This window comes from Cebus imitator, unplaced genomic scaffold, assembly GCF_001604975.1.
Source record: "Cebus imitator isolate Cc_AM_T3 unplaced genomic scaffold, Cebus_imitator-1.0 Scaffold121, whole genome shotgun sequence".
Classification (NCBI taxonomy): domain Eukaryota; kingdom Metazoa; phylum Chordata; class Mammalia; order Primates; family Cebidae; genus Cebus; species Cebus imitator.
Window position 1 is genome coordinate 1557649 of NW_016107436.1, and position 13173 is coordinate 1570821.

At 38.1% G+C, this 13173-nt stretch overlaps 1 protein-coding gene across 1 annotated transcript in view; it reads left to right on the plus strand.

The window, feature by feature from the left end:
- Positions 1-13173, plus strand: part of CLTC (clathrin heavy chain) — a 78365-nt gene that overhangs the window by 18113 nt on the left and 47079 nt on the right. The window contains 3 exon segments of the mRNA XM_017539812.2: positions 7688-7895; positions 10781-11049; positions 11642-11803. Of these exon segments, the coding sequence (XP_017395301.1) occupies positions 7688-7895; positions 10781-11049; positions 11642-11803 (639 nt within the window).

The following is a 13173-nucleotide window of genomic DNA, read 5'->3' on the forward strand; positions in this document are numbered from 1 at the left end:
TTTTTAGTAGAGACAGGGTTTTGCCATGTTGGCCAGGCTGGTCTTGAACTCCTGGCCTCAGGTGATCCACCCACCTCAATATCCCAAAAAATTGCAACCATTAGTTATCCCTGGATGATTTTTTCTTGAATCAATTATTATAATTGCCAAATAATGACATTTTAACAATTCAGTTTTTTTTTTGTTTGTTTTTTGAGATCGAGTCTTACCCTGTCGCCCAGGCTGGAGTGCCTTGGCATGGTCTCAGCTCACTGCAACCTCCATCTCCCAGGTTCAAGCACTTCACCTGTCTCAGCCTCCCAAGTAGCTAGGGTTATAGGTGCCCACCACCACGCTGCCTGCCTAACTTTTGTATTTTTAGTAGAGACAAGGCTTTACCATGTTGGCCAGGCTAGTCCCAAACTCTTGACCTCAAGGGATCTGCTTGCCTTGGCCTCCCAAAGTTCTGGGATTATAGGTGTGAGCCACTGTGCCTAGCCTCCTTCATGATTTTTTTTTTTTTTTTTTTTACTATGTCCAGTAATAAGTATAAGCAACCTTCATGATTTTAAAGTTAGCTTTCTTAAGGAGCAGCTTTTAAAATTATTATTATTAATGTATTTTATTATGTTAATGTGGATTCCTGGAATTTGTAAATTTTTTATTTTTATTTACTTATATATTTTGAGATGGGGTCTTACTCTGTTGCCCAGGCTGGAGTGTAGTGGTGTGATCCCAGCTCACTGCAGTCTTTACCTCCTGGGCTCAAGTGATTCTCCCACTTCAGCCTCCCTCCTGAGTCTTTTTGACTGGGAAGGGAGGGTCTTGACTGCAAGTCATCCATGTTCTTGGCACTTTGAATAAAGAATTGGGCAAAACACACAAAGCAACAAAAGAATGAAACAACGAAAGAATAGATTTATTGAAATGAAGGTACACTCCACAGGGTGGGAGCAGGCTTGAGAGCAAGTAGCCCAAGAGCCCTGGTTACAGAATTTTCTGGGGTTTAAATACCCTCTAGAGGTTGCCCATTGGTTACTTAGTTACACCCTATGTAAGTGAAGGATTGGCCTGTAACCAGTCTGATTGGTTTTGGGAAGCCACCAATCAGAGGCTAAAGTGAAGTTAGAAAGTTGCACCCTATACAAATGAAGACTTGGCTCATGACCAATCAGGTCGTTTCCACTTTTTATATGTGACACAGTGGAAAGGTGGAGTTGCAAAGGGAGTAGCTTTTGATCCTTTCCTTATTTGGTCATGGAAGTGTGGGGTTTACCTATTGTTTTAAGTTCTAGGAAGTCAGTGTGAATGGGCTTTAGGTTCCCTGCCTTCAGACCCTATTCCCCTGCCTGATGACCACAGGTGCCTGCAACCATGCCGGGCTAATTTTTGTATTTTTTGTAGAGACCAGGTCTCACTATGTTGCTGAGGCTGGTGTGGAGCTCCTGGGCTCAAGTGGTCCTCCCACCTTGGCCTCCCTAAGTGTTGGGATTATAGGTATGAGCCACTCTACCTGGTCTGAAAGTCTCTTTTAATCTATAATTGTTCTGAAAAGTAATTCATGGTATACATACAATGTTGTCTTTCTATGTAAGGAGATTCTGGACTCTCTAACTTCAGTTAGGCATATTAAAGAACAGAGATAGAAGAGGTTTTTATTCTTTAAGAAAGTTCTTTTATTTGAGGAGCTTAAAGTTTAATTGGATAAGGTCAGCTAGAATTGTGGGGCATGGGCAGATTAGGAAACACTGGGAAACTGGATTTGGAAAGGTGTAGTGTAGGTATGTGTGTATATGTGTATATGTGTGTGTGTGTGGCTTTGAACCAGGGGGCTTCAATTCTTGTGCACATAGAGAAACGCTGTACCTGCTTTCCATTTTACTTTTTCTTAGTTTTGAGCTCTTGAGTAAAAATAGTTTTTGATAATACTGACTTTATGCCATCTCTTTGCATCAGTGTGCCCAGGAGCTTGCTCCCCTAACAAAGATGTTGGAAATATATTTGCCAAGTTTATTAGAAAGCCTTAGTAGTGCTGTTCTACAATGCTCCTAAAATTAAAATTAAATAGGTTTACTTAGCATGAACCTGTTACATGGTTTTGAAGATTGTGGCTTGTACAAGTTAGGCATAGTAAAGAGCAGAATTGGAAGTCTTGGCTGGGCATTGTGGCTCACGCCTGTAATCCCAGCACTTTGGGAGGCCGAGATGGGAGGATCCATTAAGCCCAGGAGTTGGAGACCAGCCTGGGAAACAAAGTGAGACCTTGTCTCTCCAAAAAAATAACAGTCAGCTGGGCATGGTGTTGTATAGGTGGTCCCATCTATTTGGAAGACTAAAGTAAGAGGATCACTTGAGCCCCAGAGGTTGAGGCTGCAGTGAGCCATGATCGTGCTATTGCATTCCATCCTGGGCCACAGAGCAAGACCCTTTATCAGAAAAAAAAGAATTGGAAGTCGTAAAGTGTAATTTCCTTTTCACTTCCCTGACAAAAACAAACTTTAAAAGAAAAAAAAAGCATTTAATAGTGTCTGAGTCAGTTAAGCACCCAGAGACCACTAATCTATTATCAGCGGTTAAAAGAAATTCACACCCAGAGTTTCAGCCAACCTATGGAGAACTGAATTAAGAAGATAATAAAATGCGAATGCAAAAATGCTAACCTTGAGCTGGCATACAATACTGATAAGTTGTATGTATTAATAGTTAATATCAGTGAGCTCTGGACTGCTTGATCCCAGGAGTTTAAGGATACAGTGAGCTATGATCACACCACTGCACTCCAGCTTGGGTGACAGAGTGAGACCCTATCTCGTAGGAAAAAAAGTAATATCTGTTGCACTCTTAGATGTCAGGCATTGTTCTTTGCATTCATATTAAATCTTCACACCTCAGAGATAGATACTGTCATCTCAGATGTTTCATATGAGGAAACATAAACACAGCCTGTGTTCTCCAGATCAGTGGTCCGCAACCTTTTTGGCACCAGGGACCAGTTTTGTGGAAGGTGGTTTTTCCACCGGTTGGGGGTGGGTGTGTGAGATGCTTTCAGATGAAACTTTCACCTCAGATTATCAGGTATTAGTTAGATTCTCATAAGGAGTGAGCAACCTCCATCCCTCGCTTGCACAGTTCACATAGATCCCTTGCTTGCACAGTTCCCGATCCTATGAGAATCTAATGCTGTGGCTGAAATGACAGGAGCTGGAACTCAGTGGGTGATGCCCTTTCATCGGCTGCCTACCTCCTGCTGTGTGGCCCAGTTCCTAACAAGCAGTGGATGGATACTGGTCTGCGGCCTGCAATTGGGGACCCCTGCTCTAGATTATGGGGAAGCCAAAATACTATTTTCTCATTACAAAAACACAATCCCAGCTTTTACTCCCTACCTCCCATGTTAATGGAAGTTGGAATGGAGAAGGAAGGAGATGCCAGGGAAAGGAATCATTTTAAAATCATTTGTAACATGTAACTCCAGGGTACTTCAGAGTTTTAAAGAATAAATAGGGAATAAATTTCTTTAATTACCTTTTTAGATCCAAGGTTTAAGTGTCAAGTTCTAAAGTAGTGCCACTTGTAGACCAAAATCTAATCTGGAAACCAAATGAGTTATAAAGTTTGTGTGCTTTTCTATAAAAAGAAGTTTATTTGTATACTTCTGTGTCTTGTGCCATTCTTTTGGAAAAGGAAGGAGGAAATACATACATACTACAGGATAGCTCTGAGATGCAAAAGTATCTCTCTAACTGGTTAGGGGAGAAGGGTATTACTGGAATGATAGGATGGGTGACTTTTCATAGTATAACCTTTCGTAAGATTTTAGTGTTTTACTGTATGCACATAACTTTAAAAAAAAAAAAAGCCCCCTCTTTTAAACCCTAGTTTATTGACTCCATATTCTTATAACAGCAAAATAAACATTCTTTTAAGTAAAAAAAACTTTATCATAGGAATTTCCAAGCATATCTTAAAATAATATCTCAAGCTTCAATAGTAATGGCATTTTGCAGATTGAGAGGATAATAAAATGTAGCTGTAGTTTGGATACTCTGTGTATCCAGATAAACTACATGCATTTCAGATACGTCCTCTGAAAACAGCTGCAAGTTTATAGCAAATGTTGTGTATGTCCTTTGACTTTATCCGAGGTTAGTTCCATAGTCTATAATTCAGTTTCTGGCTGGGGACAGTGGCTCATTACCTGTAATCCTAACACTTGGAAGTCAAGGTGGGAGGATTGCTTGAACGCAGGAGTCCTGGGTAACATAGGGAGACCCTGTCTCTTAAAAAAAAAAAAAAAAAATTAGCCCGGCGTGGTGGCACCTGTGGTCTCAGGTACTGAGGAGGCTGAGGTAGGACAATCACTTGAGCCTGGGAGGTCAAGGCTGCAGTGATAGTACACTCCAGTCTGGGCAACAAAATGAGACCCTGTCTGAATAAAGAAAGAATAAAAATATAATTCAGTTTGTGTGGTATAACTTATATACCATCACACCTTTATAATTGCCTGAGAATACTTTATGGTTAATATGTGCTGTTTTGAAAATTAAACCTGTTTTAGAATATGTTGCATTTTAAAAGTTTTCATCTATATTGATATTACTAGACATAGTTATATAATATGGCAACCCTGCTACACGATTCTACTGTAAGGGTATACCTAACCCAGACTTGGAATTAATGGTAGTGGCTTGTCCTATTATTGTTTGTTTTGGCATATTTCTCTTTTGAATGTGTCACAGGAAAATACGGGAAGAATTACTGAGTATTCTGGGCATTCTCATTTGAAAGGAACACCAGTAAGGAAAAAATCTTATCTACCTTATTTGAAGAGGTAGAAGCAAATTTAACCTTGTTAGCCAATAGGAATAGGTCACTTGAAGTTCCTGTCCCTTTTTTTTTTTTTTTTGAGACAGTCACACTCTGTTGCTCAGGCTGGAGTGCAGTGGCACAGCCTCAATCTCAGCTCACTGCAACCTCCACCTCCACTGCGCCACTGCACTCCAGCTTGGCGACAGAGAAGACTCCGGCTGGGAAAAAATAAAAGAGTTTTGTCACTTGCCTCCTGCTTAATTTTGCGTTTTTTAAATAAAGGATTTATGTCTATTTAACATGGAGTATTTTGACTAGTAGTATTAGTACATTCCTGAAGGAGATCAAAAATATATATGCATAGCTCTCTTAGTAGCATGTGTTTAATGAGAAAGTAATATAAGGTTGACGTAGATTAGGGTTGCAGGCAGTTTTATCCCTTTAAAGCCATATCTTTTTGCTTATTTTTTTAATTTTTGCAGAGATGGGGTCTTGCTATGTTGCCCAGGCTGGTCTCAAACTCCTGGGCTCAAGTGATCTTCTCATCTGTGCTGGGATTTATAGGTGTGATCCAAGTTGCCAGACCAAATCTTTGTTTTTTTCTGCAAGTAAAACATCCTGAGGCTGAAGGTCATTGCTAACTGATACAGCATGTTTTTCTTAGTGCTTTTTTCTGGGGATCTAGCAAGGAATTAGAAACACAGGTTGTTTGACTTTCCTTTTTCCTCCTCTTTATTTTCTGATAGTGTTTTCTTAACGTCATCTTCTACCTGCCTCTGAAGTTGAGGGGTGGGAGGGAATCTGTTAGAATCATTTGGGGTTCAGTTAGTAGTGTCTCTGGTTTGCATCCTTTTGTGGTTTTGATTTTAATTTCACTATTTGACTAACACTATTTTTACTCTGACTTCCTCAAACACTGTGGAACTTAAACTGTGACAAGTGAAACTCAGTGCCTTAGGTGAAGGTTTGGTAGAGACTTCGAAATATAGAATTCTTACAGGGTAGCTTAGGAGATAACTTCTTGCTTTTAGGTATGTAACTCTATGAACTTTATAGGCCCACTGGAATATTTTCTCCAATTATCAGAAAGGCTAATTATCAATTAAACGTATCTAAGGACCCTTTACTTAGAAAAATAGATGTGAGACCCTGTCTTAAAAAAAAAGTTAAAGTCAGGAAGAAGTTAACATTAATGGTTTATAAGGTTTTACTATAACTAAATACATTATAAGTTACATACTTTAAAGCTAGTGTATTTGCCTTGCATTACAGCATATACTTGAGCTTGTAAAGCAGGTTAATCTTCTACTTTATTACGATGTTTGTATTAATGGTTAGACAGTTGTTGAACTCCTTGCCCCTATATTCAGTGACTGAGTTATTGTAACTACACTTTATAGCTGAGTTATAACATTTATAACTCAGTGCCAGCAGTCATTGAGGTAGAAGAGTGAAGAGAAAGTAAAATGTAGTCTTGTAGTCTTAGGATATATCTTATTCAGAGCCTGGGCTGATTACATTTAAACACTATTAGCAGAAGAGTTTGACAAAAGAATTTAAATAAAATACAGTTAACTTGGCTGATTTAGTCCATAATAGTGACAGTGTTGGTGTCTAGGGAGGGAAACTGTATTGCTAGAGGACAAGGGTGACAGAAAGTCTTGATTTATTTTTTCCATGCTTTTTCTTTTGTGTGCGTGTGTGTGTGTGTTTTGCACCATTTGAATATGTGTGTGTGTGTGTGTTGTACCATGTGAATGTATGTGTGTTTTTTACCATGTGAATGTTGTATATGTGTGTTTTGTACCATGGGAATTTATTACCTTTGGAGGAAAGGGATAAAACTAGTCTGGCCAAGGCTAATAAAATAAAGCCTTCATGTAGTTTGTTTTAGTAGAACTTAATCTGTTACACCAGTTAGTCACCCAGAGTATTAATGACCCACTCTGGTAGAGATTTCCTCCTATTAACAAGTGACTTTTGTTCTTACATACTTAGTTGGTTTGCAGAGACCTACCATCTTTAGATCCACTATATTTGTTTAGCATAATACTTTAGTATTTTCTGAGTGCACAGAGCAAATCTGATTCCATTATTTTCATTGTTAAAATCCTTAAGTAGCTCCCTTTGCCTGTAGAATAAATTCAGGATTCTTCCTGGGTTATGTTTTAGTTTGCCAGTCTGGCTGTTGCTTATCTCTCTGGCCTTAATTCTGTACTTCCTCAAGCCGATCTTAGACTATAGTGTTACAAAAAGTACTTGTAGTTCTCTTAGCCAGCCACACTTTTACATCTTTGTGCTTTATCACATGCTCTTTCTTTTGAGAATTCTCTAACCTGCCTCCTTTGAACACATTGCTTTAGCTATATTGCCTTTGACAAGATCCCTCTTGCATATCTTTATTTTGGCACTTTTTGCACAGAATTAGAATGTGTTTGCTCTTGCTATTCAAGTTCCTTTATTTAGATCAAGAACTCTGTGACATTTTAAATCTTTTTATGCTTGTAACTTTATTTTTCAGATTCTTAAAGCGTGAACAAGTAACTACTACATGTTAAGGGGGATAAGAGGACAGGTCCAGTTCCAAGGTCTTAAAATAAATCCAGAAACTTAATTACCTCAAACCCCTTGAACCATAAATGCTAGCTTGCAGATGTTGCTCTTTTCTGTAACTCCATCTGTATTTGTTCTACTTCTTAGTTGAAACAGTTGAATGCCATGTTTGAAGAAAAGAAGTTCCAGTACTTGGCTATGAATTTTCTCACTTTAACATAATATAGATGTTATGGTGACCTTGAAGCATTAATGTTAAGTGAGGATTTGTGTTGATGAACACGTATGAATGTCAAGTCTTTCAAAACCACTTCGTAACATGGTTTATTATTACTATTTTTTCTAGCTCCAGAACCTGGGTATCAACCCAGCAAACATTGGCTTCAGTACCCTGACTATGGAGTCTGACAAATTCATCTGCATTAGAGAAAAAGTAGGAGAGCAGGCCCAGGTGGTAATCATTGATATGAACGACCCAAGTAATCCAATTCGAAGACCAATTTCAGCAGACAGCGCCATCATGAATCCAGCTAGCAAAGTAATTGCACTGAAAGGTATAAAAGATTGTGGGTTTTTCTTAAAACTCTTCCTGTGTGGTTTTTTTTTTTTTTCTTTTGAGACAGTTTCACTCTTGTCTCCCAGGCTGGAGTACAATGGCTCAATCTCAGCTTACTGCAACCTCTGCCTCCCAGGTTTAAGTGATTCTCTTGCCTCAGCCTCCCTAGTAGCTGGAAGGCTGTAGCTCCCCACCACCACGCCTGGCTAATTTTTTTGTATTTTTAGTAGAGACAGGGTTTCACTTTGTTGGCCAGGCTGGTCTCGAACTCCTGACCTTGTGATCCACTTGCATCGGCCTCCCAAAGTGCTGGGATTATAGGTGTGAGCCACTGCGCCCAGCCAACTCTTCCTATGTATTTATGCAAGTACAATAACTAGAGTTTACCTTTTAAGTGTATTGATTAAATTTGGTTAGAGAAAATAGATCTGCTAATACTGAACTTGATTTAAACCACTTTAATGACTTTTACTTGTGATGTTTCTGTGAAATGTCTTAATATAGATTGACTTCGAATGATTTTTAGAATAAATGCATTTAAATTTTGTATCTGATATAAGACTGTGCTAAATATATCTTTCTACAGAGGAAACAAATTAGTGATTCATATTCTGGAATAGAACATACTTTACTAATATTAGCACCTAAACATTGCAGAATTTTGTTATGATGATACACTTGATTTTGATTCTGTGCCTTTCTTACACTTCAGGCTTGTATTTCACTTATCGAGTTCTAGAAATGGCTTGAATTTACAGTAATTATTAAAAGTGTTTTTGTTTATAGGAGGGTATTAAAGCTCTTAAGTGAATGGTATTTGAATTTGTTCAGACTAACTTTTTAACTGTCACAGCAGAGAACCGTGCAGCTTAGTCTAAACAGAGTTCAATGACTCTTAGACTGTCAGGGAGCCTATATATTCCTTTGAACTTCAGAATGAGACTAATTGACCCTTTAAAACAGATGTTCTTAAGAGGACTCGGTGAAAAACTGACTCTTAAGGCATTTGATTGCCTTTTTTTTTTTTTTTTTTTTTTTTTTTTTTTTTTCATTTTGATAGAAGGAAGAAAAGTTCAAGTTCCCAGTAATTTCTTGATAAATTCATGGCTGAGTTGTTAGAGGTGCTGAACTTTCACTTTTCTTTATATGATTTAAACTTTGTATGTAGTAATAGTACCAGTTGGAGAGTAAATAGGGTTGGATAGGACAAGCATCTTCAAACAAGTAAGTCACTATCACATATCTAAGATAGAAGCTGATGTCATCTCAAGGAAAAATGGTCCAGCTTTCACACAGGACCAGATGTTTTGTGACAGTAAGTGTTTTACTTCTATTACTTCTATTTAGGGTATTAAGCTTCCTTCAGACTCTTTAAAGAATTTAAATTCAGGTCCGTAGCAATTCCCATACCTCTCTATTAAAAGGCCATCATTTAAATTTTGCCAAAATTCTTTTCTATTTTTAATATTGTTGTTATCTTATCACATTTCTTAACGCTTTCTTATGTGTGCAGATGGTGAGTTATCTTAAATTAGATTGTATTAGTTATTGTCCTGTTCTATAAAAAGAATAAATTGAAAAGATTTTCAGAGCACTGTACAATAGCATTACAGATTTGTGCCTATATGTTACAGATTTGTGCACTATGGGGTCAAGCTGTCGTCCCTTGTCCCCCTTCCCAAACCACCCCACTTATATATACTCCAACCCCTAATAATCTGGGGGTTGGGGAAGGCAGCAAAGGAAAGTAAGTCATTCCAAAATACTGCTTCCCTCTGAAGCCAGTTTTGAACCCTTTGGCTTCTTTTTATAAACAGGACTGTAACTCTCACAATTCTTCAAGTCTGGTTGTGGTTTATATACTGTGTGGGATGGGAATAACATTCTTCATTTTATGAAAGAAATTTTTGCACATATAGTAAGGAGGGTTGTAGTATAAAGCTGTATGTTTTGCCCCCCTCTGTGTCCCCCCAGCACCCCAATCTTAAGATTTTGGTCCTTCAGGAGCCAGATTCTCTGTGGCTCAGGTTTTTCTTAGTCTCTAAAGACTAATCTTGACTACCTAGTGATAGTTGTGGTCTTTGGCCTCTCTTAATTTATACTCAATCACATTTTGAACTGATGGATACCAAATTACAAGCCTTTGCATCTGACTCAGTGGACTGTTAACACGCAGGCAAATTTCATCCTTTTTTAACTAAATGCTTGCTTTCTTAATTGGATGAAGCTTGAACTTTGTTTTTATCTCCAGTATATTAACAGCATCTGAAACTGTCCTCTTCCTTTGTCTCCCTCTCCTTTCCTTCAGCACCTCTACCTTCCCTTTGTTACCTTAAACCAATTAAAGGTAGCATGCACTTCTCTCATGTGCTGGTGGCAACAAAACAGAATTGAAGCATATCCTCTTTTTAAAAAGCAGTTTCCACAAGATTTAGTCATATAAGAGATGACTGCCTTTAAAAAGTACATTTTCCCCATGTGTTTGTTATCCGAGTTGTTTTGTCTTGTGTACCTGCAACTAAGTTTATTTGTAAAGTAAGCATACTTAATTACAAGTATGAAGGTGACAGCTTTGTTTTCAATTGTTAAGAAAACTATTCATTAGACCCCAGTTGGGATTTAGAATTTCATGGAAGTCATTCTGTATATTTAAAATGTGTTTACTAGAGGTAATATAGTTTTTGCTTAAAATGTAGATGTAGATTATTCGCTTAGTCTTAACTGTTACCTCTTTAATGGTTACTGCTGTATTGATGCAACTCCTGTAGTTATTAGTCTCATGATAGAACTATTTTTGTTTGGAAGTTACAGAGCTAGTCTAGGTAGGTATTCATTCTAAACTTTACTTTTTAAATGATTTATTATTCTTGATTTTGTTTTTAGCTGGGAAAACTCTTCAGATTTTTAACATTGAAATGAAAAGTAAAATGAAGGCTCATACTATGACTGATGATGTCACCTTTTGGAAATGGATCTCTTTGAATACGGTGGCTCTTGTTACCGATAATGCAGTTTATCACTGGAGTATGGAAGGAGAGTCTCAGCCAGTGAAAATGTTTGATCGCCATTCTAGCCTTGCAGGGTGCCAGATTATCAATTATCGTACAGATGCAAAACAAAAGTGGTTACTTCTGACTGGTATATCTGCACAGGTAACATTTTAACTAGCTTTTGTTGTTGTTGTTTGGTTTTTTGTTTTTTATAAAGAAGAGGTTTAGAGAACTGTTGTGCTTAGAATGCAGTTTTGAGATTAGGTCTTTCTGTATTCAATCTTGTTGAATTTCACTTATTTGGAAACTTTTTTTTCTCTTTTTCTTTCCTCCCTCTCACCCCTTCTTCCTTCCTCCCTCCCTGCCTCCCTCCCTTTCTTCCTTCCTCCCTCCTTTGCTACACTGACATATAATTTCAGAATACTCTTATCAAGGATTTTTAGCTCTTCTATGGAGATTGAGTAGAAATTGAGCTTCTGTAAGGATGATTTGGAATTTATTATGGAGTATTTACTGCAGAATGAATGCTTCTATGTCTTTTTGTTTAAGATGCATATCAGGCACATTTTAAACATGTATGTTAAATTTTAACAAGATAATGTTTGGGGCTGATTTTAAGTTGAGAGACAAAAGTAACAAATAATTACAAATCCTGCTAAAGATGACAAAGCATTCTAATTATTTCATTATTTGATGAATCTGAGAGTTTTTAGTTTATGGGTCCCCAAACATTATTCTCTTTGATCTTTTGTAGCAAAATCGTGTGGTGGGAGCTATGCAGCTATATTCTGTAGATAGGAAAGTATCTCAGCCCATTGAAGGACATGCAGCTAGCTTTGCACAGTTTAAGATGGAAGGAAATGCAGAAGAATCAACGTTATTTTGTTTTGCAGTACGGGGCCAAGCTGGAGGGAAGGTAAGTTTTAGCTTTGGTAATTATTTTAATGAGAACTTATATTTGGCTTTTTGCCACGAATTAGTCATCTAATTTCAAAATAGCCTTCTCCTTTCCTAATTATTTTTAGTATTCACATTTGTGGTGACTTAATTTGTTCAAATTTTGCATCTAGTGATACTTGTCTAAAATGAATAATGTTCTTTCACAGCTTTTTCTGTTGGCTGTTTATGTTCTTCATTTTGATTGCCAGAGTGTACATTTATATGCTGTACATCTAGAGAGTTTGATTTAGTAAGTGGTGCACATAATTTTTTTTGTTATTTTTCGTTTTTTGAAACAGTGTGTCACTCTCTTGCCCAGGCTTGAGTGCAGTGGTGCACTCATGGGCTCACTGCAGCCCTGACCTTCCAGGCTCAAGTGATCCTTCTGTCTCAGCCTCCTCAGTAGCTGAGACTACAGGCACGTGCCACCATGCCTGGCAATTTTTTTAATTTTTGTAGAGAGAGGGTCGCACTATATTGCCCAGGCTGGTCTCAAACTTCTGGGCCCCAAGTGACCTTCCTGCCTTGGTCTCCCAATATAATCTGCATTTTAAATACTTTATATGGCTTGTTATAGAGGTAATGTAAACTACAGTTAAATAACATTGCCTTAAGTTAGAGGTTTTCAACCATGGCTACAAGTTGGAATCACCTGAACAAATTGTAATACTTTGTATATTAGACTTCTTAGTTGCAGGTAATAGGAGCAAGGTCTGGTTGATTAGAGCATGGGCTGTTTAGTGAAGGATATTGAATAGTTTACAGCAGCCAGGGAGTCTGTACAACCAAAATTGGGAAATGAGGAGAAATAATGGAAAATGGGCAGTGGTCAAGATCCTAGCCCACGACCATTCCGCACAACTCTGAGGACACTTCTGGATCCATAATTGCATTACTGGATGCTTGGAAATTTGATTTTACTACTATTTCCACTACCAGAGTAGAATCTCTGAAATCCTAATACCTTTATGTTTCTAGCTCCCTGTTCAAAGTCCAGTTATAGGCAAGGTCAGTTGCCCACACTTTATGTCTGAGAGGTTTGGAAAATAATTATTTGGTGCTTCTAAAACAGAAGGCCGTACCACCAACAAACTTGTAAAGAGTGTCCTCCCTCTTGTTGTTCCATTAGGAAGAGGGTTTAGATTCTAGGCAGACCAAAAAATTTGAACTTCACCTTTGTTAGGACATGTGTCTCTTTCTCTTGGTAAGTAAGCAGTTTTTAAAAATTGAGAGAGAGGGCCGGGCGCGGTGGCTCAAGCCTGTAATCCCAGCACTTTGGGAGGCCGAGGCGGGTGGATCACGAGGTCAAGAGATCGAGACCATCCTGGTCAACACGGTGAAACCCCG